The sequence below is a fragment of the Pholcus phalangioides genome, unplaced genomic scaffold (assembly GCF_987345545.1).
Source record: "Pholcus phalangioides strain wild (caught in Gottingen) unplaced genomic scaffold, Ppha-v1.0 ptg000017l_1, whole genome shotgun sequence".
NCBI classification, from domain to species: Eukaryota; Metazoa; Arthropoda; class Arachnida; order Araneae; family Pholcidae; genus Pholcus; species Pholcus phalangioides.
In genome coordinates, this window is record NW_028301610.1 from 58,109,880 (window position 1) to 58,137,066 (window position 27,187).

General features: G+C 39.2%; 1 protein-coding gene across 1 annotated transcript; it reads right to left on the reverse strand.

Annotated features, from left to right (window-relative positions):
• On the reverse strand, positions 1 to 25,420 carry LOC149074166 (xaa-Arg dipeptidase-like). Its single transcript, XM_089246632.1, has 6 exons — positions 25,056 to 25,420; positions 13,959 to 14,116; positions 8,785 to 8,934; positions 5,915 to 6,056; positions 2,641 to 2,889; positions 1 to 392 (listed from the first exon to the last, which is right to left on the reverse strand). Exons 1-6 carry the CDS (start codon positions 25,309 to 25,311, stop codon positions 103 to 105), a joined length of 1,245 nt encoding a protein of 414 aa, XP_089102758.1. The 5' UTR covers positions 25,312 to 25,420; the 3' UTR covers positions 1 to 102.
• Between the last annotated feature and the right edge of the window lie 1,767 nt (positions 25,421 to 27,187).

Here is a 27,187-nt window from a genome sequence, read left to right on the forward strand (position 1 = left end):
ACAGTTGCTTCAATCTTTATTTTCTCCAAATATTATTGTATAAAATATATATATATATATATGTGTATATATATATAATACAAAATACGCACTATATATATGTCAACTATCTTTGGCAACTTCCAACTGGAACGATTCCCTCATTGATTTCCGTACTTCTGGGGATCTAATGATACGGATACCCACCAGAGCAAGTGCAGTGGCGGCTGCAACTGTAGGAGGTTGCGCAGCACGATCACCAGATACTTTGGTGAACTCTTTCGTATGGTTTGCAGCATCATCGCATATCGCATAGAAAGGATGGATAGACGGAACAACCCTCGACACATTGCCCATATCAGTAGAACCTGTTCCTTCTGTTCCATCCAGCACCTTATTTATGTACTTTACACCTAGAAGAAAACAACCCCATTAAAGGTCGTAAAAAAATATCATATTCTGCATTTGAAACAGGTATTCATTTCCATTCTTACGTGGACTCATGTCATCAATTCAAGGTAAAAATATTAGTGATTCCAGACGAGTTATATCTTCCAAACGTTTCGCCTACATCTGTGGGGCACACAAATTCAATGGAGACGGGAGTAGAGTCGATGCAATCTTCAGTGAATTTTTGCCTCAAATATGGACAAAACATTTGGAAGTACAGTCGGCCCTCAGTATTCGCGGTCTCTTTCGCAGTTTTCTAGAAAACACTATATTACAGTGCTAATTTTCGTATCGGAACAAAATTTTAATTATGAACAATAGAAAAGCTGCGAATAAGAAAACATTTTTCCTGGATTAATTTAAACCAGGGGTGCACAAACTTATCAGACCGCGGGCCAGATATGCAGTGTTTCTGTAGCTCGCAGGTCAGAAAGTTGTATGTATAGTCTGACCATTTGATCTGTATTTAAGGGACATTTCCGTAATTTTGGACGTCCCAACGTTTATATTAAATTTCTCGTTTTCTCTCTTATTTTCAACGAGGCTTACTTGAAATTTTTTGGAATCAAGAGTTGAGATTTTTTTTTATGAGCAAGTCATAATTATCACAGTCATATGTGTATCATATAGAAACATATTCATCTCACATATTTTTCAAACATATACGTTTTGTTTGGTAATTATAAATTTTCACCCATTGATTCTTGTGGAAGCTCCGCATTTCTCACCATTGGTGATTTTTCATCAATTTTAGTGATATCTGGCGATTTCACTAGCCTTTAATTAGTTTCTTGGCTGTAATTAGCAACTTAACCTGCATTTGATAATTTTGTGGCGATAATTTGTGATCCCGTATGGATCCCGATTTTCTGTTTCCCGTATTTTTATCAAGGAAATATGGTCAACCTAAGTATTTATTGTGCTAGTATGTGTATTGATACTTTTCTACCGGAACACCTTAGGCGGACTGGATGGAACCCCTCGGTTCGCCGGATCTGGCCCGTTGGCCGTAGTTGCCCATCACTAGTTAAAAGGACATCACACACATTTCTACGGAGCCAATTTTATATATATACATACACACAACCGAAGTGATACTCTATGAAGATGATCATGAAATGGAATTTCTCATTGTGAGCAACATAGCGCAAGGGCTTCTAAGTATAAAACGGCAATAGACTGTTTCCATGACATATAAATCCGTCTATGGTAGGTTTTCCACATGTAGAAAAATTGGTAGAGGAAACCGTGTTACCATACTCTAACAACCTAATATTATAGTTCAGAAAGGCAATGACTCAGAAAATTGCATTTTTGCGTTATGCACGCCATGAGAACGGTGAATACACATTTAACATTGAAGGACCGGAGATACCCTGCTTCACATCTCAAAGAGGTATCAAAGCATTCCTCGAGGAAAGGATATTTCAGATGCCTGTGAGATCACGTTTGGCAATTTTTTTCTAATTTCAGAAAGAGTAAGTTGAATAATTTGATTTCATCTGAGAGAGTAATGTATTCACCCCTTCCCCCCCCCCAAATACGACTCCGATTATCCACTCTGATCCATGGATCAGCAGATCATTCAAAATATAAGAAGCTCTAAATCAGACGTTTTCAAAAACGTTTTACAATCATTTTTGGCGTAAAATAAGTCTCAATGACTTCTCTTTCAAAACATTATTTCAATATTTCTACTTTGCATATAGCAAATTTTTTGTATTGCATTTGCTATCATTGACAAAGCTTAGCAGCAAATATTTTACAGAACTATGAATTTAACTTGGAGGATATTGTAGCCAGATTGTGTTGCGGGCAGAGATTTCGAGTTCTTTGACACTGGGATGTGATGATATTAATGAAACCATCAGACACGGCCCTTTTCATTTCGTCTCTTTCATACGGTGGTTATTTTTTCAGCAATTTATTATTTTAATGATTTTCATTAGTTCCGCGTTATGCGTAGGAGCTGCTGCAAAAATTCACACTGGAAAATTTCGGGATGCCAGGAACGGACTAATTCATTTTATATTGATTCTTATGGAAAAAATTGTTTCGGTTTACGAACTAACTTCAGGAAATAATTAAATTCGTAAACCGAGGGTTGACTGTACCTCATTTGTGGAGCCGGTTGTAAATGAATCACCCTGTATATTACTAAAAAATGGAGACAGAAGGAGACAGAAATGGGACACAAAGACTAATACTCACCAAGCATCTGCGAATAACCTTGATATAAAGATGCAAGTACGCTGTTGTGGATAACGCTACTATACACCTCTCTGTCGTTGAAGTCATACTCGACTGTACAACCTGTAGAACTTGCAGCACTCAAAAAACATTGTCTCACTCGTTCTTTCAAATCCTTTAGGTCTCTCATTGAAGGTGCTCGGACATAGAATTCCATAGCTGTTTCACCAGGGATGATGTTTGGGGCTGATCCACCTTTCGTTATTATACCTGTTTTTATATATATATATACGATTATTATTATCAGAGAAAATGAGAGGAAAAGATATTGATAAAATTTTCCTGTTGCTTATTGAAGAATTCACTCGAAAGAAATTCATTTTACACAAGAAATTGATTCCACAACTCAATCGCAAAATCATAACAATCCATATTTGTTTGATAAGTTGTTTATATGATAGTTCTTGGTTCTCCATTTATAATAGCTGTTGGAGGGCTTTGGTTTATACAAATACAACGCCACAACAGGCAAATTGCCCAACGAGGTGGCTGACTTAAGAACGTTTGCCGCTGTGGTGGTCGAGTGGTTATAGTGCCGGACTCGTGATGCGAGGATCCGGGTTCGAACCCCACAGTGGTGGTCGGCTGAAGTTGGTTTTCTGTGGTTCCCAACTTCAAGGCGCAAATGCGAGCCGATCTCCCCGTTAAAAAGTCTCGCCACAGAGAGCAACAGTCCTACAACGGTAAATCATTCAACCATAACACTTCACTCATAGTTAGTAAAACTGGGGGCAGATGACAGCACTACACATAACAAGCATTACACAGAAACAAACTTTACGTCAGGTTGCACTCCACGTACACGCACATTCCCGCATGTACCGATTCGTTGGGGGGTTCCGCGGGGGGGGAGGTGCATGTGTGGTGTAGCAGTAGTAGGTAGGGGATCCATGATGTTCTTAAGTCAGCCACCTCGTTGGGCAATGTGCCTGTTGTGGCGTTGTATTTGTATTTGTATCATGGATCCCCGAGCCATTTTTTTTTTGGAGGCCCTACCTACTACTGCTACACCACACATGCACCCCGCCCACAACCCCCCCCCCCGCGGAACCCCCAACGAATCGGTACATGCGGGAATGTGCGTGTACGTGTAGTGAAACCTGACGTGAAGTTTTTTGTTACTCTGTTATGCTTGTTATGTGTAGTGCTGTAATCTGCCCCCAGTTTTTACTAACTATGAGTGAAGTGTTATGGTTGAATGATTTACCGTTGTAGGACTGTTGCTCTCTGTGGCGAGACTTTTTAACGGGGAGATCGGCTCGCATTTGCGCCTTGAAGTTGGGAACCACAGAAAACCAACTTCAGCCGACCACCACTGTGGGGTTCGAACCCGGATCCTCGCATCGCGAGTCCGTCACTATAACCACTCGACCACCACAGGTTTGTGAACACCTGGTTCGTATATTGCTGGTATATATACAGGGCCACACCTTGAGTTTCAGGAATGATTAACGTATGGACGACCACCTAATTGTGGTGGTCCACGGGACCAGTAGCGAAAAACTTCGCGCTCCCCTCCGCGCGGTGATACGTTGATTGTGGAATAATCTCCTATACGATAATTCCTAGTCCGCAGTGGATTTTTTATGGCTTTTTGCAACCCCTTGGTGGTATATCAATCTTCTAAATGCTAATATATTTGGGGAAATTATTATCATTTAGAAAAGATTTCTTTTAGTGGACCAGTCATGATGTCTGCGGACCCAGTAGGTTCTCGTATTCACTGGTCGGTGGGACCACACCGGTTATCTTATGATGCGGTGACAAAAGGTCAAATCGAAACAGGTTGACCCCCGGATATCTTAAATTCCCCTAAAGTTCAGTCGGTCCCCAGGTTTGATTACCGGGGTCATACAGCTTTGCTGTTATCCCTATCAGTGCCCTAGTTCAAATGCTTGTTTTTCTCGGAACATATCAGCGACCATGACGGTATCTCCAATCCACCGGTTCCATCCAATCTTGCCTAATCTTTTTGCTTAGTAAATTACGTGAAACAAGCTTAGGTTAAAATTCATCAAATATCTCTCTTGCAGAAGAAATGTTACATTTAAAAATACAAATACAACGCCACAACAGACAAAATACCCAACGAGGTGGCTGATAAAAAAATTCCCATAAAGATATGGATGTCGTATATTTCAAAAACACAGCAACCCAATTAAAGATGCAATTAACACAAATTATAAACAATATATACACATGATAAAATATTATACAATGCCCATAAAGAATGGATTGCTTCTCGATTTACCCCAACATGTTTATCGTATTTCTTTTTAAACGTGTCAATTGTGTTACAATTTACTACCTCCGGGGGTAAGCTATTCCATTTATTAACAACCCTATTAGAGAAAAATTCCCTGCGACACCATAACCTTGCATTGTCCCTCACCAATCGATACTGGTGTCCCCTTGTAAAAGCAGTCGATTGGCGGTGTACTAAAAGTTCATGGTCCATCCCATCCATCCCATTGAAAATTTTGAACACTTCGATCATATCTCCTCGACACCTGCGTTCATCCAATGTAAACATATTCAAAAAATGAAGTCTCTCTTCGTAACTCAAGCCCTGTGTGCCAATAAGGACACGCGTAGCTCTTCTCTGCACCCCTTCAACCAAGTCTATGTCCCTCTGTATGTATGGTCTCCAAAACCTTACAGCATACTCCAGTTCAGGACGAACTAAGCCTCGAAAAAGCGGAAGAATGACTTTAAGAGAACGCGAAGAGACCTTTTTGAAAATGAGACCAAGCATTCTATTCGCTTTTTTGACCACCGCTGAACAATGTTCAGAAAACCTAAGCCGCTCGTCAATGAGAATTCCCAAATCGGTGACCCTAGTTGCATCCGGGATATTGACACCATTCAACTCGTAAGAGAACCGTGGGTTGTTCGAACCAAAATGAGCGACCATGCACTTATCAACGCTAAACGTCATGCTCCATTCATTTGCCCATGCTACAATTCTGTTTAAGTTGGTCTGGAGCAACTCCCTATCGCTTTCATTCCCGATTACCCCCATTAGCTTCACATCATCTGCGAATTTCCTAGTAATCCCATCGATACCCTGATCGAGTTTATCGATAAAAAGTGAAAAAAGTATGGGGCCAAGGACACTTCCCTGAGGAACTCCACTTGTGACGTCTGTCCAACCAGAGAATTCCCCGTTCACCATAACTCGTTGCGACCTATCTCTTAACCAACGCAGTAATGCGACTTTCATCTCATTACTTACCATGTACTCGGCAAGTTGGCTTCACTTGTTGTCGTAGAAGACCAATACTAACATAGCAAGCCACAGCTGCATCAAGAGCATTTTTACCTTCCCAAGGATATGCCGCTGCATGAGCTTCGACGCCTTTGAATGTCACCTGTGCCTGTGCAGTGAAATATAATCAAGAGTGCATAGGAATTAGTTTCACTTTATTATAATAACATTTTTACATGGTGTCCTGTAGGTGCTAATGCGACTTTTATCTCACCAACCGTCTGTCGTAGAAGTATGATTCTAATTTAAGAAATGCTCAATAGGCGTTCAAAAATTACCCTGCACCATCTTTATGAGTGAGAATACAGTATCACAAAATAAAAAAAAAGTCGAAATTTTATACTGTCCCCTTGTCCTCCAACTTCCCCCCAATTAGAAAGTTTTTGCATTCTCTTTCCTGAGCCCAAAAAAAGCCCATGTTTTTTTAACTATAATATTCACTGAGATATCGTAATTCAAAAACCGGAGAACAGTTGGGAAATAACAGCAAAAACTAACGGACATCTCTCCTTTCCCTCATTTATGCTGTCCTTACCCAACTTTTCTCCGATTTTTGATTTCGAATATCTCTGCGAATATTGGAATTGAAATCATAGGATCTCTTTTGCAAATTCGCAGATGATGTGAAGCTAATGGGGGTAATCGGAAATGAAAGCGATAGGGAGTTGCTCCAGACCACCTTAAACAAGATTGCAGCATGGGCAAATGAATGGAGCATGACGTTTAGCGTTGATAAGTGCATGGTCGCTCATTTTGGTTCGAACAACCCACGGTTCTCTTACGAGTTGAATGGTGTCAATATCCCGGATGCAACTAGGGTCACCGATTTGGGAATTCTCATTGACGAGCGGCTTAGGTTTTCTGAACATTGTTCAGCGGTGGTCAAAAAAGCGAATAGAATGCTTGGTCTCATTTTCAAAAAGGTCTCTTCGCGTTCTCTTAAAGTCATTCTTCCGCTTTTTCGAGGCTTAGTTCGTCCTGAACTGGAGTATGCTGTAAGGTTTTGGAGACCATACATACAGAGGGACATAGACTTGGTTGAAGGGGTGCAGAGAAGAGCTACGCGTGTCCTTATTGGCACACAGGGCTTGAGTTATGAAGAAAGACTTCATTTTTTGAATATGTTTACATTGGATGAACGCAGGTGTCGAGGAGATATGATCGAAGTGTTCAAAATTTTCAATGGGATGGATAGGATGGACCATGAACTTTTAGTACACCGCCAATCGACTGCTTTTACAAGGGGACACCAGTATCGATTGGTGAGGGACAATGCAAGGTTATGGTGTCGCAGGGAATTTTTCTCTAATAGGGTTGTTAATAAATGGAATAGCTTACCCCCGGAGGTAGTAAATTGTAACACAATTGACACGTTTAAAAAGAAATACGATAAACATGTTGGGGTAAATCGAGAAGCTATCCATTCTTAGAATAAGACAACCATAAGTATTCTTTATGGGCATTGTATAATATTTTATCATGTGTATATATTGTTTGTAATTTGTGTTAATTGCATTTTTAATTGGGTTGCTGTATTTTTGAAACATATGACAACCATATTTTTATGGGCATCTTTTTATCAGCCACCTCGTTGGGCATTTTGCCTGTTGTGGCGTTGTTTTTGTATTTGTATTTGTATTTGTTGGACTCGGAAAATGCAGGGCAACTGTATCTTCACTTTCAAAACTAGTGCAGAGAGTCATTTTTGAACGTATTTAATAATTTTAAGCATTTTTTAAATTGAAACCATACCTCTGCGACAAACGGTTGATCAGATAAAAAAACAGCATTAAAAGCGGGTAAAACGGTATTCCCACATTCAATGCTGTTTTTTTTCAACAATTTTCTTTCGTTTTTTGAATTCGAATATCTCAGTGAATATTGTATTTAGAAACGTGGAATGTGTTTGTGGCATCAGGAGAAACAGAACTACAACTTTCTAACTGGGTTTTGGGGCACCCGGGGACTGTATAAAAAGTTAATTTTTTTTAATAATTATACAACCCCTTGAAACATGAACGACATACACTGAGTACTGCACGTTATTTGGAAACTTGTTTGCTATGCCTCCTGTACATTCGACATCCATACTTTTATGGGCATCTTTCCTCAGCCACTTCATTGGGTATTTTGTAGGGCCGTCATTTTCAACTTTTTCCGGGGCGGGCAAAGCACATGTACTCAATGCATGTACAGTCAAACCTCGTTAGTGCGTCACCCGGTTAACACGTCACTCCGCTTACCGGATCACTTTTTGGAAGTCCCAATTATCCTCATGCAGGAATTAGCACAGCTATGGCTTACTCCGTTTAACAAGTCACTCCGCTTATCAAGTCATATTTTTGCTCTCCCAAGAGTGACTCATTAACGAGGTTTCACTGTATATATATATATATATATATATATATATATACCATTTTTAGTGTATTTTCCGGGGGGGGGTATAAAAGCCGGGGGGGGGGGGCAACGGCCCCCCCTGCCCCCTTCTAAATGACGGGCCTGTATTTTGTCTGTTGTGGCATTTGTATTTGTATTACTGGACACCCTGTATAACAAAAAATTAGTTCATGGAAAAACTTCAGCTCATAATCTGGTTACGCATTCACAAGAAACGAAAATCTGCTCCAACTTCAATCACAGTATTTGAAATGTATCAATTTTGAATTCCAAGATTCCATTTCTAAAATAAACGAATGATAAAAAATGTCTCAGAAAGGCATGAAAATGAATGAATGATATCATATTCGACTTTGGTCTCTTCACGTTTCATTTCATCAGACATGATAATTTTTTTTTTCTCATAAAGTGTTTTCTGATATGATTTTTTTTAGACTTACTCGAATAATACCCAGAGTGGGAGCAAAAGCTGAGCTAACTCTCGCTGGATGTACCATTAGAGCTGCATCAATGTCTTCAAAAGCTTTGTTTTCAATCAGATGTATTTTTCCGCCTCCTCCTTCTTCTGCTGGACTTCCAAATACCACTATCTAATAAGAAAAAAAAAATCCATGTCTCATCATTATTGAAGTTATGACAAAACAAAGCAAAAAAAATGGGGTCTTGCCTTGACAGGTACTGACGTAATGAAATTGGTATCATCGGATTTCTTTTCGGAATAGCTAATAGACGATACCAATGGGTATATAGCTATTTGCATTGCGATTTTCTTGAGATATGGAGTAAAACAATTTCGCGTCACAAATTCGGGCCTAGAAACAATATGTATTCAAATCCGTAATGTATCACCGGATTCGTCTTTTGAATATCTAACAGACGATACCATTCTCTTTTATTTGCGTTGTGAATATACCGAGATATAGCGTAAAACAATTTCGTTACGAAAGCGGGCCGCGAAGCCTGGTGCCCAGACCACTACTACTACTAAACCACACATGCACCTCGTCCATATTCCTCTCCGGAACCTCTAACGAATTGGTACATTCGGGAATGTGCGTGTACGTGTACTGAAACTTGACGTGAAGTTTGTTTCTGTGTAATGCTTGTTATGAGTAGTGCTGCCATCTGCCACCAGTTTTTCTAACTATGAGTGAAGTGTAATGATTGATTAATTTATCGTTGTAGGCCGGTTGCTCTCTGTGGCAATACTTTTTAATGGGGAGATCGGCTCGCATTTGCGCTTCGAAGTTGGGAACCACAGGAAACCAACTTCAGACGACCACCACTGTGGCGACGGTGAGGTTCGAACCCGGATCCTCAAAATTGGTGCCCAGACCGAAACAGGTATTAAAACCAGAAGGGCATCAAAATAGATTTGTCTTCAAAATGCCCATCACATGACAAAATTTGCATTTATTTGCGTTGCGAACCTTTTGAGATGTAGCTTAAAACAATTACGTTATGAAAGTGGGCCGCGATCCTGGTGCCCAGACCGGAAGAGGTATTAAAATAAGAGTGGTATCATTGGATTAGCCTTAATAAGATATACCCGGAGACATCAAAAACACTGATATATTCTGAGTACGTCCTCAGATATATGAGAGTTTAAATAATTTCGTCACGTAACTTTCTGTGAATGCACCCAGTATCATCAGATGATTTAAAAGACGTATTCACGTCGAAACGCAAATGAACAATGTTCCACCGGTGAATGGCCTTATATTTCCTGCAGCTGGTTCAAATGCGGGCTAAAAGGTTTTAAGAAGGCTACATCTGTTTCGTACCCTCCAACCGTAGGAAACAGATCCGAGAGTCTCTCGCCTGCGATGTCTTAAATAGTGAATTTGATTAATCATAGAACGAAATTGATTCTCCTCCTCAAAATATACTTATCTGACTGGTATCGGTATCATCATGGGATCCCAATATTTGTGTGATGAGTCACTAAAAATTGATGAGTCACCTCAAGCTCGTTAGGGAAGACATATTTTTATTTATATTCTTCCCCCGATTCAAACCTGGGACCTGACGGCAACCTTCAGGCCTGTGATACACATGCTACTAAGTAACACGAAAGCATGCCACTCTTTCAAGCACATGCAAACCAATGAGATTATTGGTAACATATGTGCAAATGTTACCAATAATTTCATTGGTTGCATATGCTAAAAAGTGGCGTGCTTTCGTGCTACAATAGACTCTCGCTAATACGGCACATATCTGATCAGGGTGTGCCAGATTATCGAAATCGCCAGATTACTGGAAGTCAATTGAAAAACCCCTTTAAATTATATAAACTTCTGTTCACAAGATATACAGTGGCATGTTTTCCTCTTCTATGCTCGAAGAAAATTAGCCTGAAAAACGCCGGATTACTGGATTAGCTCACGGCTGGATTGGATATCAAGACAGTACTATACTTAGTAGCATGTGTATCACGGTGGTAGACAAGCATCTTACCATCACGCCCCTCGGGCGCAATGTCATTTGTACTGGACATGTTTACTCTGGTCACTCAAGGGCAGAGGTTACCAATTTTTAGTTTGTGTGGAAGTCTTGATGGTTACGAGACTATTTCACGGCAGAGACACTGACATGAAGGAAACATTGGGAGGGGGGCTGAAAGTTGCTGCTGTGGTCGTCCTGTATACAGGGTGATTCAGAAAAGATGGGAAAAACTTTAAGAGGTGACAGTACACACCAATACAAATAATTGTCATCAAAGAATGCATAGTCTAACATGGAACGCAAACGCGCTAGAGCGTTTCGAAACGGCCGCTCCGCAAATGTTAAAACGGCATTCCTGTTGAAATTTATCGTTAGGAAAAAGAACACCGTGCATGCAAATGTAACCTGGGGAAGAAGAAACCGTATGCAAATCTGCGTCACAGTGAATAAAAGGTGCGGACGCCAGCCCTGTGAAGTTATTCCAGCGTGCAACCGTTCTAACAGTTGTAACGTGCGGGATAATGGTGCAATTTAGTAATACTGAAAAAGCATACATGCATTTCAGTATGAAAATACTTAGCATATTAACGGAATGTCTACGAAAGATTTTGATGGGGGAAATTCGTTTCTTTGCATGAAGGTGACACTGACGATCGTCGTGAATGTTTTTCTAATTGATGATGGGAGTCGGATGTTTAAGGGAGTGATGCCGGACAGCTGATATCCTCTGACCTCTGGTGTTCGGTTGCGGGGCTTCTGGGAGTGGTTGCTGCTGCTTCGGGGGACATGGGGGGGTTCTTTCGGGGCCAAACCCCGAACAGATTTGACTCACTCGAGGTGCCTTGACCGACCTGGATACTGCTAAAATTTTCCGGTATGGTTGTGCTCAATTCCTTATATCTCATCAGAAATAGAGTGAGAGCCATGTCTGGTCAAAGTGTATTAGAGACATTGCCATCCAAAAGGGCTGATTAGGCTAAATCGTGTAAAACTGGTCTATCCCCCCCCCGCCATGGCAATTTACTACCCTTTTCACTCCCTTCAGGGGTAAATATGTCGTGCTGGGGGTATATATATGCGTGCGATTTTTCTGCAGTGTACGTAATTAGTAATGTGTGCGAAGTTAATTTTTTAAATATAAATCGCGGAGCTAAGTGTAGTGATTGAACACTTGTACCATTGTGGGGTATTTTGCTTCCTTTGTTGAGACTTTTTAATGTGGGGATCGACTCGCATATATTTGTGCCTCGACGTTGAAAACCGCAGCAACAAGCTGTCCAACGACCGCGCTGATGTTGGGATCGAACCAAGGATCCCGTGACACAGAGCTGGCACGATGCCCATACACCCACACGGCGTTGTATGCAGGGCCCAATTTTGTTTTGATGGGGACCATGGGTAAAGTATACATCAGAGGTCTTCCCCCGACTGGAATCAACTATGTTTGATTAATTAGCAAACATATACCGTTTAAACTCGTGGCTCTTTAATATTATGGGGCCTGGGAACAATTCGGGCTTAGGTCATATGGGTATATTAACAGCATTTTTAATTGGGTTGCTGTATTTTTTTAACATATGACATCCATATTTTTATGGGCATCTTTTTATCAGCCACCTCGTTGGGCATTTTGCCTGTTGTGGCGTTGTATTTGTATCATCGTGCACCCGTCTCAACTCTACAAATATCTGCCCTCGATCGCGAAACTCCTGAATAGCTCTTGCGGAGCCCCAGTCGAAACTTATGCTCTAGGGCACGGTTGCAGTACTTTCTGTCGGCGTAAGGCGAACGTTAATCCACAGAACACGACAGGTACACCAATGACGTAGCCCCGATTGTGAAAAACACTCATAACTGGCCGGAAGGCACATAACAAAGTTTATATTCCTAGATGCATACAAGGAAGAAAAACAGAAATTTTTAGCTTCTCGTGATTGGTCGCAATGAACCGATACGTCACTTATATAAAAGTACTTCGCGAAATCTCATTTGTCTAAGTTGAATGACATCGATCTCTGCTGTTGTGTATTGGGACTCTTACGATGGTCGCAGGTTCGAATCCCGTTCAATTCGCTCAAGTTACTTTCATCTCTCCATTCCATCTTCATTTTTTGACTATCTTTGATTTATGTTTTCTTCATCGTAATTTTTTGTTTTTTAAACAGAAAAGTGCTTTTAAAACTGACAGAAGGCTAACGATGCTTTTCTTTCAGAGTTTATCAGGCAATCTTTGAGAGTATTTTGATGTAAAAATATAATTATTATCTTTGAGGAAAACGAACTACAATTTTTTTTTCCTCTCAAACTCTTGCTGTCTTTTTCCAGCTGCTATACACGCGGTCAGCGCCGACAGTTGTATAACTTCAAATTTTAATAGAAACGGTAATTTACTGCGAATCCGCGGTTGCATGAAGTTCGGAGATATGAAATTCACTACATTGAAAAAAAAATTGTTCATCATCATTGGCGTACGCAAAGTGGGGGGGGGGGGTTTGGGGTTCTAATGCCCCCTCCCCTTGAGCGAAGATTATAGTGTTATTTTGCAGGAAAAAAAGGAAAACCCTCCTCAGAAGGAAAAAAATCTGACACCCCCCCCCTCGAGAAAATTCTGCGTACGCCTATGTTCATTATAATATCCGCATATCTTTCACCAGCAATACAATTTTTTGGAATGGAAGAGTTTTTGGTCATGTTTTTATAGAGAAAAATGTCGATTTTTCTCACTGGAAAAATTTGATTTTTTTTGTTTAGAAATCATTGATAATTATTCTTTATAAACTTTTTTTTCGATACGATTGTTCTGTTTCAACCTCTCGGCGAAGAAAAACAGGCATTGCGGAATTTAATCATCATCAAGAAAATCAGAGATTAATCTAACTTACAAAAGTTTATTTCTGTAAGTGAAGATTTTTTGTTAACACATACATATTTTTGAAAAAAAATTGTTCCATTTATACCCCAAGATTTTTCAGTTTCACAGTATCAAAGTTGGTTTCGCCTAAAGCTCCGCCCCCGTGACATTTTGCCATCTTCTTTACCAATCACTGCGTGCACTAGTAGAACTAAGAATGTAAGCTTTGTAATTACGCGGCCGGGAGACTGAATAGGTTGCACATCCGTATTTGGGGTATGACAAAGGAAACCAAAAAGTATTGACAATACGTACTTTAGCTGCCAACTTAGGGTTAGCTTCAAGGACTTTCTTGAGAGCTATTGCTGCAGCGAATCCTGCTTGAGCAATCAGATTGTGTCCACAAGCATGACCTATTCCTGGTAAAGCGTCATATTCACATAAATACGCTATTGTCGGCATGTCTGCTGCATCTAAATAACGTAAAGAGTGAGTTAAGATATTTGAATTTTTAAATAAAGTTTTGAAAACTTGTTTTTTTTAAACAGAATAATTATTAACTTTTACAAAAAAAACGGTACCAGAAAGTTTTATTCTAAAAAAATTAGTAGATTTTTTTCAAAATTTCAATTTACTAAATTAATGAACTTCAGAAATGATAAGCAATGAGACGTTGATAAGCAATGATTTCTAAACCCCGCAGGTAGTAACCGCACCAAGAACTCAAACCTAAAGACATTTCTTTCGTACGTGGGCTATAACCGTGGTTTATCTCCTCTTTGTAACCCTCTCGGTGGCAAAATAACGAGATATCTCGTCTAATGTATTTAGTTTTGTATTTCGGCAATTATGAGATATCTCGCTTCCTTATTTCGTCCAAGCGAAAGATATCTCAGAGACCTTCATAAAGCTGGAATCACACTATAAAAGTTTTTATAAAACTTGAAAAATGCAACCAATACGCGTATCGGTTACGTTTAAGTGAATTTAACCAATAGGCTTATTGGATTGGTTGTTTTTTTCAGTCTTTGGCACGTCAAGATAGAACAGTAAAACAATAAACAAGAAATCGAGATCTTGTATCAAACTTTCATAGTGTAATTCCGGCCTAACTGATATTAGTAAGATCCTTATGGGTTTAAATATAAAATCAGGCTCATACTTAGGCCGGCATTACACTATAAAAGTTTTAGATAAGTCATTTTATAAAACTTGAAAAATGCAACCAATAAGCGAATCAGTTACACCAGAGCAAATGTAACCAATCGGCTTATTGGTTGTTTTTTTACAAGTTTTGTGAAATATGTGGTGGTCGCCGCTGTGGTGGTCGTGTGGTTATAGTGACGGACTCGCGATGCGAGGATCCGGGTTCGAACCCCACAGTGGTGGTCGGCTGAAGGTGGTTTTCTGTGGTTCCCAACTTCAAGGCGCAAATGCGAGCCGATCTCCCCGTTAAAAAGTCTCGCCACAGAGAGCAACAGTCCTACAACGATGAATCATTCAATCATAACACTTCACTCATAGTTAGGGGAACTGGTGGCGGATGGCAGCACTACACATAACAAGCATTACGGAGAAACAAAAAAAAAATTCACGTCAGGTTTCACTACACGTACACGCACATTTCCGCATGTACCGATTCGTTGGGGGTTCCGCGGGGGGGGGGGTGCATGTGTGGTGTAGCAGTAGTAGGTAGGGCCTCCAAAAAATGGCTCGGGGATCCATGATGTTCTTAAGTCAGCCACGTCGTTGGGCAATTAGCCTGTTGTGGCGTTGTATTTGTATATCTTTTATCAAACTTTTATAGTATAATCCCGGCCTTTTACGCAGGCTCTTTTTCGCGATCATGTTTTCCATTGCCCCCAACCTGTAAGGACAACTGCCATTGGGCGGAGTCAGCTTTTTTTTTCAACGTTTGATAACAGAAGGAGAGAGACGGTTCTTTTTTCCTTCGGGATATAGGCAGGGATGCCGTCAAATACCCGGAATTTCGGAAAAAGGAACGCATAAAATATTTTGTTCACGCCTCCAGTGGGACACGTTCTTTTCTAGTTCTGAGAATAAAAAAGTACGGAGGGTGAAAAACATCCATGCAAATCTTTTTCACCCTTTCCATCATCTATCATTGATCGTGCTATCTCGTGACCTAGAAAAGTAATTATACTATTTTGAAGTACAAAGGAAGCACTGTACTTGATTGTATAACCCGCTGCCTATCGGAGAGACTGATCGATTACTTGCTTATGAAATATAAAGTTGCGTCCCTGAATGAGGCACTGTATAACGAATTTTCCAATTTCAGAGTGTTTTGTCTTCGGGTCACATACCGTGAATTACGATATTTTCGCGGCTACCTACCTGCATTCAAAGACAGCATATTTACGGCGTGAATTCACTTCGTTAACACAAGATCACACATGCGCTTTTTTGAAAAATCGTATAGGATTGCAATACACGTTCAAATTTTAAAAACTTTTCCGAGGAAAAAGAAACCGAATATGTAAAAACTGTAGCTTATAATCATCCACAGTTTCGTCATCTAGACGCGATACGGTCATGACAGTTTCATATCGCGATTGACAAAGCGCAGCAGCAAATATTTTACAGAACTATGAATATTTGGCTTGGAGGGTATTGCGAAGATTTTGAGGGCTTTGACACTGGGATTATAGATGATACATGTTCACGAACCAGACTTTGCCATGGCATCATTTTTTTTCATTCCGTTTACATTTCATCTTTTTCAGATTATGGTAACATTTGAGTGTTGGTTTAATGATTTCTATTGGTTATTCACGGGAGCTGGTGTAAAAGTAAAAATATACATTAAAATCTTTGGAGTCCCAAGAACGGATTAATTTATTTTACATTGATTCCTATGGGAAAACTAAATTCGGTGTATACGAACGGACGTCAGGAATGAATTAAGTTCGTAAACCGAGGGTTGACTATATACATTAAATTTGCAAATTCACATATTAGCGATTTGGAGGATAGATAGCACCACCTATTGAACACAAAACGTTCACAACGCTGAACACACACAAAACACATCGTTAGAATTCACCAACACAAATCTGTCATAACTTCTATATTCAGGTGCGGAATATGTAGCAATTAAATGGTGGTAAACCAGAGTTGTTGCCCATCAGAGAGGGAAAAGGGAATCATTCCAGCTGCAAATCGCTCCGCAAGGATTTATATGAATCACAGAAGATAATCATCAGAATCACACACACATTTGCTTTAAATTCAATCGGAAGATTTTTTTATAATTATAATTGTTTTAGAAATTTGATAAACGTGCTGATTCCTCAGTGTTGATGGGTTTCTTTGCAACTTCACTCTCCCAGTAGAACAGCGTTTCTCAATCTGTGGTCCTCGACGATGGCATAGGAAGGACCAACCGTAGTGAATTTTTAGTATGAAAAAACAAAAAGTGATAAGAACTAGCCCGTGTTGAAGCCCTGTCAGCCACACCCTTGTGAAGGCTGTGTGTCGTGGACAGAATTTTAAGCTATTTGCTTTGTTAATGTCAAACGTTAAGAACGGTTAAGTCAAAATGTAAGCAGTTGCCTTTTCTCACCTGCGTAAGTCCGCCCTGCCAGTATCAACGCGTTTGATGAAAATAACGAATTTATGAAAAATTTAACTAAAAAACGGGACATTTTTGCAGAAATATCAGGATGGCCAGATTCTCAAAAAACGGGACTGTCTTGTAAAATACGGGAATTCAAACCAAAACAAAGAATCTAAAATTTTAACACATTGTTGACCGCCATTTTTCTCAGAGTTTATCTCATGTCATCGGCTGTTATTTCGAAATTGGATGTGGAAGTGAAACAATGTAAATAAACTTTTTTATAATAGTTTAATATATAAATGAATTTTATTCAAAAAATATTTAATTTTTAATTTTTTCATTTTTAACTTGTCGGGTTTTATTAGCTAAATATTAACTAAAGAAGCTTGCGGTATGCTGAACAGCAATCCGGTCAGAAACTTTTGTGGCATGACGACACGAGTTTACTCGTGACCGGTCAACAATGTTTAAGAACCGAGTCATCATCGTGATCCGTTCTTTACATCCAGCTTATAATACTATACTTAATTACATATATTACTATAACTACAAAAATTAATATAACAAATTTACTTATATTACTATAACTATTTATATTACTTTTTGTATTAGTAATATAAGCTCGATGGTTCTTTATTTTTTCTGAAGAGCTTGTCTCAAATGAACGGGTCTATTTGAGCTTGTTTGCGGTCTGTTAATCTCGTTGTGGATATCGATTCTCGTAATCTCGTTCTCTTATGGCGAACTTAGCTTGTGTTCGGTTGCGAAAAGTTAACACTTTTCTTTACTATAATTAATAGAGTATTTCAAAGAATAGTGATCATCCAAGTTGTGTCGCGGCTCTAGATTCATTTTTATTCAAGACTTTTATCAACGTAGTTCCTTGAATGGCGAGTGTCAACTGTTTCAAGAACTCGATGTAAAGTCTAACGTGACTCGAACTGAATGTGGCAGTGACTTCACGTGCGCGTTCCCCCTTTGTTCATGTATACCCTATTAAACATTTATATAATTAATGTGTTTTTTTTTACTTGTTTTTGTTCGAAAGAACTTGGAACTCGAACTCCTTTTTGTGTGTGTGTGTGTGTAAAGACTTTCAAGAAAACTCGCGCTTTCCCCCCCCCCCCATCCATTCTCAAGAACATTTGAACTCTCAAGAGCTGCAAGTATTTTCATCCATCATCCGGTGTTCTTGTGATAAGTAAACATATCTGGTCAAGTAAAACTATATGTTTACTCGACACGTCTTAAGTAAATATATATGTTTACTTGGCACAAGAAACTCCCTGCATAGTATTGTCTGCGTTCAAGAGTGGAAAGTACTAGCAATAGTGAATTGGTAGTAACATCTACTATCCTCAGTAGTTTCCATTCTTTCTTCATTTTGGTCATCGTCCAAGAATGGAAACTATTGCCAATAATGAATTGATTGTCATCTACTATTGTCAGTAGTTTCCACTCTTTCTTCATTTTGTCTGCCAGGCTAAGAGATTACCCAATTTGACGAATTGGAACTACCAATTTCCCAACGCGTTTCTCTTAAAATTGATATTCAACAACAATTTTGGTCCTTTTTCGCACCTTGTAAGAAGATGTTAGATAACCGAATAGTTATATAACAGCATCTCCTTACTCCTTCACACATATTAAGTTCTAGTGAGAGTCAGGCAACTTGGAACAATAAATTATTTTAATACAATTTGAAATACGTAGATCTATATCGTGAACCCGACAAAAATCTATATCAGATTCACGATATAAAACTGTGTTATCAAGATAGATTTATCCCAAGAGATATAGATCGATATCGTGAACCTGACAAAGATATACGTATATCACATACACAATATGTTGGTAAACAAGAACATTTTATCAATTATATATATATGAATCCATATATTACTGTTTATATTTTGTATCGTAGATGGTGGTATTTTGGAGGAGCAAGAACGTATTTACCATAGTTTTAATCGCCACTTTATAATTGTAAATAATTTTTAATTTAGAAAAATTTGTTCTTGTTTGTGTTGTGTTGTATACAGGGACGGGCTTAAGTATTTTGCACGCCAGGCTTACATTGAAACCCGATAATGAATATCAAACTACTATTTCATGGTCATAAAAATATTTGAGAAAGCCATTGGACAATAAATTTGAACGATAGTGTGTGCCCACTGCCCAGCGAAAAAAATTTCAAGTGTGCCCCCCCCCCCATAGTGGAAATAAAGCCCTTTTGATCAGGGCCATCTTAAGAGCATCATTTAACACCTTGCCTCAATACCTTAAAACTAACCCCTTCAAAATTTTGAAATTTTCTGCGCCCTAAATCAGCTGGCCCTTCTTCCCTTAAAATTGACAACATTGACCTGACTTCTCACCTTGATATCTGTCTCAGAATTTAATCGGGCTTTTTCCTCTGTTTTTCCCCCCTGACCCCACTCCCTCTCAGTACTCCTTTTCCGATTCATTATTCAATTCTTGTCCTATCTTCTTCACTAAAGTAGACCTCCTGAAATCGTTTAAAACAATTGAAGCACCCCTACACTGGCCCCGATGGGATTCTCAATCATATTCTGAAATTTTGCGCTGATGAAATTTCTAATTATCTTTTAATTATCTTCAACGTCTCATTAAACTCATCTAACTTGCCCTTTGACTGGAAAATTAATAAGATTATCTCAATTCATAAATCGGGTTCTCTTTCAAATCCCTTAATTTCAGACCATTCACCATCACCTCTACATGCTGCAAATTTTTTGAGAACATAGTGCCAAGGAAATCCACTTACACCTCGATTCAATAAACTTCTTTTTCCCTAATCAACAAGGCTTTCGATCATCTTTATCAGTAACTGCTACCCAATTAGCTCTTTTCATACATGATTTATCAAGCAGTATTTACACAAACGTCCAAATAGATATAATTTTCTTGGATTTCTCTAAAGCTTTTGACAGGGTGCCCCACAATAAATTTCTACTTAAACTCCAAAACTTTGGCCTACGTGTTCAACTGCTTAAATGAGTGGAAGCCTTCCTTACCAACCGCAATCAGTTTGTCTCCTTCAAGGACCAGAACTCCCCATTTCACTAGGTCTGGCACGCCCCAGGGTTTGGTTCTCTCGCCACATTATTTTTGATTTATATAAACGATCTTCCTAATTCCATCAATTGTCATATCAGACTTTTTGCAGACGATTGCGTAATCTACCAAACCAGAGCCGCAACTAGAAGCTTGGTCAACAGGGGCAAGCATGCATTTTGACGCCCCCTTGTAATGTTATTAAAGAGAGGTAAAAGTGTGAAATTTGTGCCCCTTCTGGTCCAGCGCCCGGGGCAGCAGACCCGCCTGCTCCCCCTAGTTGCGGCCCTGTACCAAACAGTGCACAACGGATCCGACCAAAAACATCTCTCCAAAACAATCTCAACATTATTTCGGAATGGTGCTCGTCCTGGCAATTGCCCCTTAATTCTTCAAAAACAGTTTTTATGAAACTTAATTGCAAAAGACTTTTCCTCTCGATTCTTCTTACTCCATCAATAATTCTCTAATCAACGAGATTTCCTATTACAAATATCTGGGTGTAATTATTTCTGCCGACCTCCGTTGGAACCTCCACGTTGATTACGTCTTTCATATAAGTGTCTCCAAAAACTCTTCTTTCTTTGGCGAAACCTTAAAAACTCCATCCGTCGCATCAGACATCTCTGCTTACAAACCTATATCCTTACTGTACTCTCATATGCCTGTGAAATCTGGGACTCCCATGATCTCTCCAATGTAGACAAACTAGAATCTATTCAAAATAAATCCGCCCGCTTCATTTTAAACTGTTGGTCATCCTCCGTCTTCGTTACTGAACTCAACGCCAACTCAATATTCAACCGCTTTCCACCCGTAGACATATCGACACTTCTAATTTTTTATAACTCCAGCTTCATACTTTTCCGATAGCATTAACCCTTCCCATAAATTGAAACCCATCTTTGCATCCACTGATTCTTTCAAATTTAGTTTCTTTTCTCGAACAATAACCGATTGGAACAACCTCCCACCAAACATTTTTCATTGCATAACAGTTTCCAATTTCATTTGTAACATCAACCGTCTTTTTTCTGTCAAATTTTACCACTGCATTCCCTTGTATAGGCTTCGATAAGGCATGAATAAATGAATCATGGGTCCCCAGGTCAAATAATTTTTCTGATGCACCTAGCAAATTCTCGGAAAATTCAACTACTTCTCATTTTACTGAGGCTTCTCTTCTCTTGAGGCCTCGGGCTGTGCCCGGGTAGGCCCATGCGTTAAGACGGAAATGCTTTTTATCAGGTCCAGTGCCAGCTGGCAAGTACTGAGCTGATATGAATAGAGTACGAGCCAAGCAGAGCCAACTGAGGGCCCCCTCATATATCGGCCGGCAAATAAATGGAATACCGAACGAGACAAGCAAAGACCACAGAGGGGCCGACCTGGGGTCCCTCACAGATGTAAACGCAGCTCATTTGGCCGGTCCCATCGGCGACACGCGAAATCTGAAACTATCGTGTGCTGTACTGAAACCAAAACTGTCTTGTCATGAACCCTACATGTGAGAGGGCAAAAGCTACGCCGCGTAGCTTTTGCGTTTTTTCCTGATAGCATGTGGCCATTTGAAGTTTGAGCGGTCACATACATTTTTCGCAAGTGCAGTGCAACCCGTTACGGGTAAACGGGTAAGGGACTATCACTGTTTGTCCGCAGTACATACTTAATTGATAACTACTTTGTTTTTGTGTGTCGGGGTGTGGATTAATTTTTTTTCTTGATACATTCAAGGATCGTCTCTATTAAAGAAAGTATCTACTGTACCTACTTTGACATGAAAAGTTGAAAAAAAAATATTTATCGAAGACATACGCCCCTGATGCAGTTATAAATGCATCCGTTCATGACTATAGATTCAGTGGTTTGTCGACTCGGTGTGATTTCTGTGTTATCTATGAATCCCCCCCCCCCCAGGGGTCAAATTTTGGAAAAACTCTTCTTAGTGAGTCTTTACATAAGGAAATAAAACTATTGACCAAATTTCATAAATATAGCTCCAGCGGTTTCGGCTCGGCGTGATTTGGCTATATAACCTTATAATCCCTCTAAAGGATCGAATTTCGAAAAACCCGAATTTTGCCTCGGCGATGATGAATCAGTGAAGTCTCAGTCAGGACATGTTATTTTATATATAAAGATATATTATTTTCTCGCAAATTCTATATTTTTCAACTTGTGACCCTGACAATCATATCTATGTCTCCTTGCATGATAAATTCGTAAAATTGATAACACGACCGTTATATTTTATTTTTTAAGATAAGCCTTATTAGCGCATACTTAGCTCTCAAGAGCAAAAACAAAGGCATTACTTGTTATCTAGAAAGAAAACTCTCGCATATAACCAAGGAACAGGTGTAGGCAACACCCCCTATAGATAAGATAATTATCTATTGGGGGTGTTTGTGTGTGCAATCGACCTGTTGGTGAAAAAACATTGGAAATCGAAACACTCCCATTTCGAGCGCAATCGACCTAGTCCGCAAAGAACTCTATATTATTAGTTTAAGAAAAAATTACTTTACAAAATTTAAGGTATCCGACTACGTTGAAAACGCCATTTTGGAAGAAAATATCGATTTTCATTTTTTTTTTTATTTTCCATGAAAGTCATATATTTTTCCCCACGATTCCCAAACAGGACTTGTTTTTTTTTATATGACACTTAGAACTGAAGTTACGTCTACTTTAGGGTTGCGTTTTTACATAGAAAAGTAAATTGTGAATAAAAACTTTAAACGCGTCTTACGAAGAATATTATTTTTTCTACATTTTACCTGAGTTTGAAACATGATTTATCAAAATCTATTCACTCTATCATCAAGAAATTTTAATATGATATTCTGCCATTCATTGTTAAGGTTATGAACCAAAATCTAAGGTCTGTCGTATGTATTTGTCTAATTACAGTGTTTTATACACGGTGTGGTGGTCGAGTGGTTATAATGCCGGACTCGTGATGCGAGGATCCGGGTTCGAACCCCACAGTGGTGGTCGGCTGAAGTTGGTTTTCTGTGGTTCCCAACTTCAAGGCGCAAATGCGAGCCGATCTCCCCGTTAAAAAGTCTCGCCACAGAGAGCAACAGTCCTGCAACGATAAATCATTCAACCATAACACTTCACTCATAGTTAGTAAAACTGGGGGCAGATGACACACATAACAAGCATTACACAGAAACAAAGTTTACGTCAGGTTGCACTACACGTACACGCACATTCCCGCATGTACCGATTCGTTGGGGGGTTCCGCGGGGGGGGGGGGTTCATGTGTGGTGTAGCAGTAGTAGGTAGGGGCTCGGGGATCCATGATGTTCTTAAGTCAGCCACCTCGTTGGGCAATTTGCCTGTTGTGGCGTTGTATTTGTATTTGTATATAGAATGAAATTTCAAAAAATTCACACGTACATTAGCAGATTTGAGCGTAACTTATACCATACAATTCTTTAAAATTTTTGTTCATAACCTGCACCATTACTAGCAGGGCCGTAACTAGGCTGGGGCAACCGGGGCGCTGCCCAAGGGCCCCAAGCTGAATGGGCCCACCAGAAAAATAAACATTTTTTTTGCATAATAATAACCCTTTCAAGGGGCTCCTCAAGAAAAAGTCTACCCCGAGAAGGGACGCTACGGCCCTGATTACTAGTTAAATGTACTGTAAAAAGAACAAAACATTCCATTCATAAAATTTTTTGCAATCGTGTTTGGAATATTACATGAATTTCGTTTAAAATTTGATATAAAAATGGCACAGGCAGTCCAAAATTTATTATTGTTTTCACTGTTTTGGGACACTTTTCACTAAAAAATATTATTAAGGTTCAGTCCAGTACCATTTTATAGAAAAGTGACAAGACAGTTAATCGGATGCCTTGAATTCAAATAGCGAGTTTACAAAATTATTGATCGAGATTTACTAAATAAGTATTATATCAAAATAATCATTATATTCAGTCAAACTCGGTTACAACGACAACTCTGTTATAACGTTAATAACTTTCGGTACGGGCTTATTCTCATAGGCTTATTCTAACGAATCTTGCTTATAAAGTTGATAAAATCGCAATGACCTCGGATAAAACGATACATTTTTCATCGCTTTTGTTTCCGAGTTTATGGCGTTTTTCAAAAGAAATTTTTAGAATTAGAGCTCAGTTCTATTGATGCTTAATGTTGAAAAAAGAAAGTTATTACATGTTTGACACTCCGAATTCCTCCTCACTTACGTGACCCGTATAGAAACATTACCGTATTTTCTCGTAATTTTGTGTTAGGACAAAAAAAATGTCCCGTTTTTTCCCAATTTTTTTCAACGAAGTTTACTTAAATTTCTGATCTTTACCAGAATCGTAGATGGTCATTTATAAATTATACTATAATGAATATGACTAAATATTCATCTCACTTATTTGCCATATTTTGCCATAATATTTTCCTCCGTGAAATGCATTCTAAATCGCTGCAAATTTTCTGCATCACTATATTTCTCACCAAGAGTTGTTTATGAGCAATATTTCGTGATTTCGCCTGCAATTGGCAGCTTTTTTGGCAATATGTCTCGTATTTATGATCTCAATTTCCTGCACACTTTCCTTTATCAAATTACAATAAAATAACAATTTTATGCACAGCATCTGATTATATTTTTTTGTCAAAAGTCATGAAAATATCAACCTCGGTTATAACGCCAACGTTTGCGGAATCTTCGATGTCGCTATAACCGAATTTGACTGAATTTTAAAATCTCTTACCGCTCTTTGTTTTGAACTCCGCTCGAAATGCCGTCGGAAGTACATAGCCCTTTTGAACTTGAAAACCGAATTTCTGTAAGCCGTCGGTGAGAATCGTGTGAGCACGATGCTCGTTGAACTTGAGTTCGGGATTGCTCCATATTTCGTTGCTCAACGATTCGAGGAAGCTTTTATTTTCTTCTAAAGCAGAATTAATCAACGAGAGATCATTCGCTTCATATTCTACTGGTATTGCTGGCAGGAACGAGGAAGTCATTTCGTTCAAAATGGTACAACCCAGAAAAGAGCTAGTTGGCTCACAATCAATGTGAGTTTATTTTTAAGCAACTAAAAAAACAAAATAATAATCTAAGAACAAAGGAGAACAGATTGAGCAAAGATCATTTAGATGAAAAATAAAAACGATTACAGCGCCGTTTTTTCTTTTCTTTTTTTTGATAAAATCGAGGTAAATTTTGCTTGCACATATAACGTATGTGCATGCGTCTCGGTTTGTTCAGCTGTAAGATAACAGGAAACGAAAAATGACTTTTTTCTACTGCTTCCAACCACCTGACAAAATTTTCCTTGAAAAAGGAAAGTATTATTTGGCGGAAAAAATAAAAAAGTCTCCATTACAGAATAAAATATGTTTATACAGTCCAAACTCGGCTATAACGGCATTCAAGGCTCCAAGAAATTTTGTCGTTTTGTCCAAGGTTGACATTTTTAAGACCTATTTTGATAAAAAAATATAATCAGAGGCATCAAATACTGTTTTAATTTCTTTATGATCAGGGTGACCAAAGTTGATCGAGAAAAAAATTGTAAATTGGGTTAATTAATACGGGACATCGCTGATCAATTAACCCAATTGTCAGGCATGTTGCGAAAGGTTGCTGAAATCGCCAAATAGCTATATACAGTATATAAAATAACATGACCTGACTGACTGATTGATTCATCATCGCCGAGCCGAAAAACCGCTGAAGCTGTTTCATGAAATTTGGTCAGAAGTTTTACTTCATGACGTGAAAACTCACTAAGCTGCACACATATTCGGGAGTAGAGCGAAGAGTGCGACTACAAAAGAGGAAATGCATCGGGCTTTAAGTAGAGGTAAAGCGTTTTGATAAAAACCTTATTATAGTGTCAATAGGTAGAGGTGCCATCACATACTGACGAGGAGAAGGAGAGTGAAAATGACCGCAGGGATTCTGAAGGAAGCCTTTGAGTGGGAAACGTGACATCCCGCCAACTAGTAACCCTACCAGCCTGTTCATGCCAAATCAACCAATTTGGCAATATTGGAGGCTTCCAATAAACGCGTTAATCCTCAAAACATTAAAAGGCCTGATGAACAACCTCTGACAATAAAGTTCGGTGAATAGTCCTGTAACATTAACGTAGATGAAATGTTAACGAAAGTTACCTTACTATCCTTCGAAATAGTCACCTCCCATTACTATGCACCGTTGAGATCTCCTATACATGTCCTGGAAACTTTGCAAGAAGTCTTCTTTTGGGATGAAGTTCGAAAGCCTCGTCACGTTTCGTTGGATGTCAGGAATATCGTCAAATCTCTTTCCTTTCAAAGCGAGTTTGAGTCATGGGAATAGGAAGAAGTCTGGAGGATTGAGATCTGGCGAGTATGGTGGATGTTCAATTTGCACCACCCCCTTTTTTGCCAGGAACTGTTTGACGATATTGGCTGTGTGAGGGCGAGCATTGTCGTGAACAAGAAACCATGAACCTTGTTGTGCGTACTGAGGTCGTACCCTGCGTAGACGTTTCATGAAACGGGTCAAAATTTCAATGTACCTTGCAGCATTCATCGTCGTTCCCTCAGGTAGAAATTCCTTGTGGATACACTTTCAGAAACACTTCCCGGCCTTCTCTAAAACGGGCGAACCACTCGTACACGCACTTCATGGACAGCGCTTGATCTTCATAAACACGTATCAACATCGCGTGAGTTTCTCTTTCGGTGTCTTGCCAAGCTTAAAACAAAACTTTAAATTGATCTTTTGTTCGTTCATTTTCCTGTTCTCAGTTAAGAACCAACGCACTAAACAAGCACTTTGTAAAACAAGTCTTTCACGGAACACAAATGACGCTCAACTGAACAACGGTGGCGGCAGATGGTCAACACC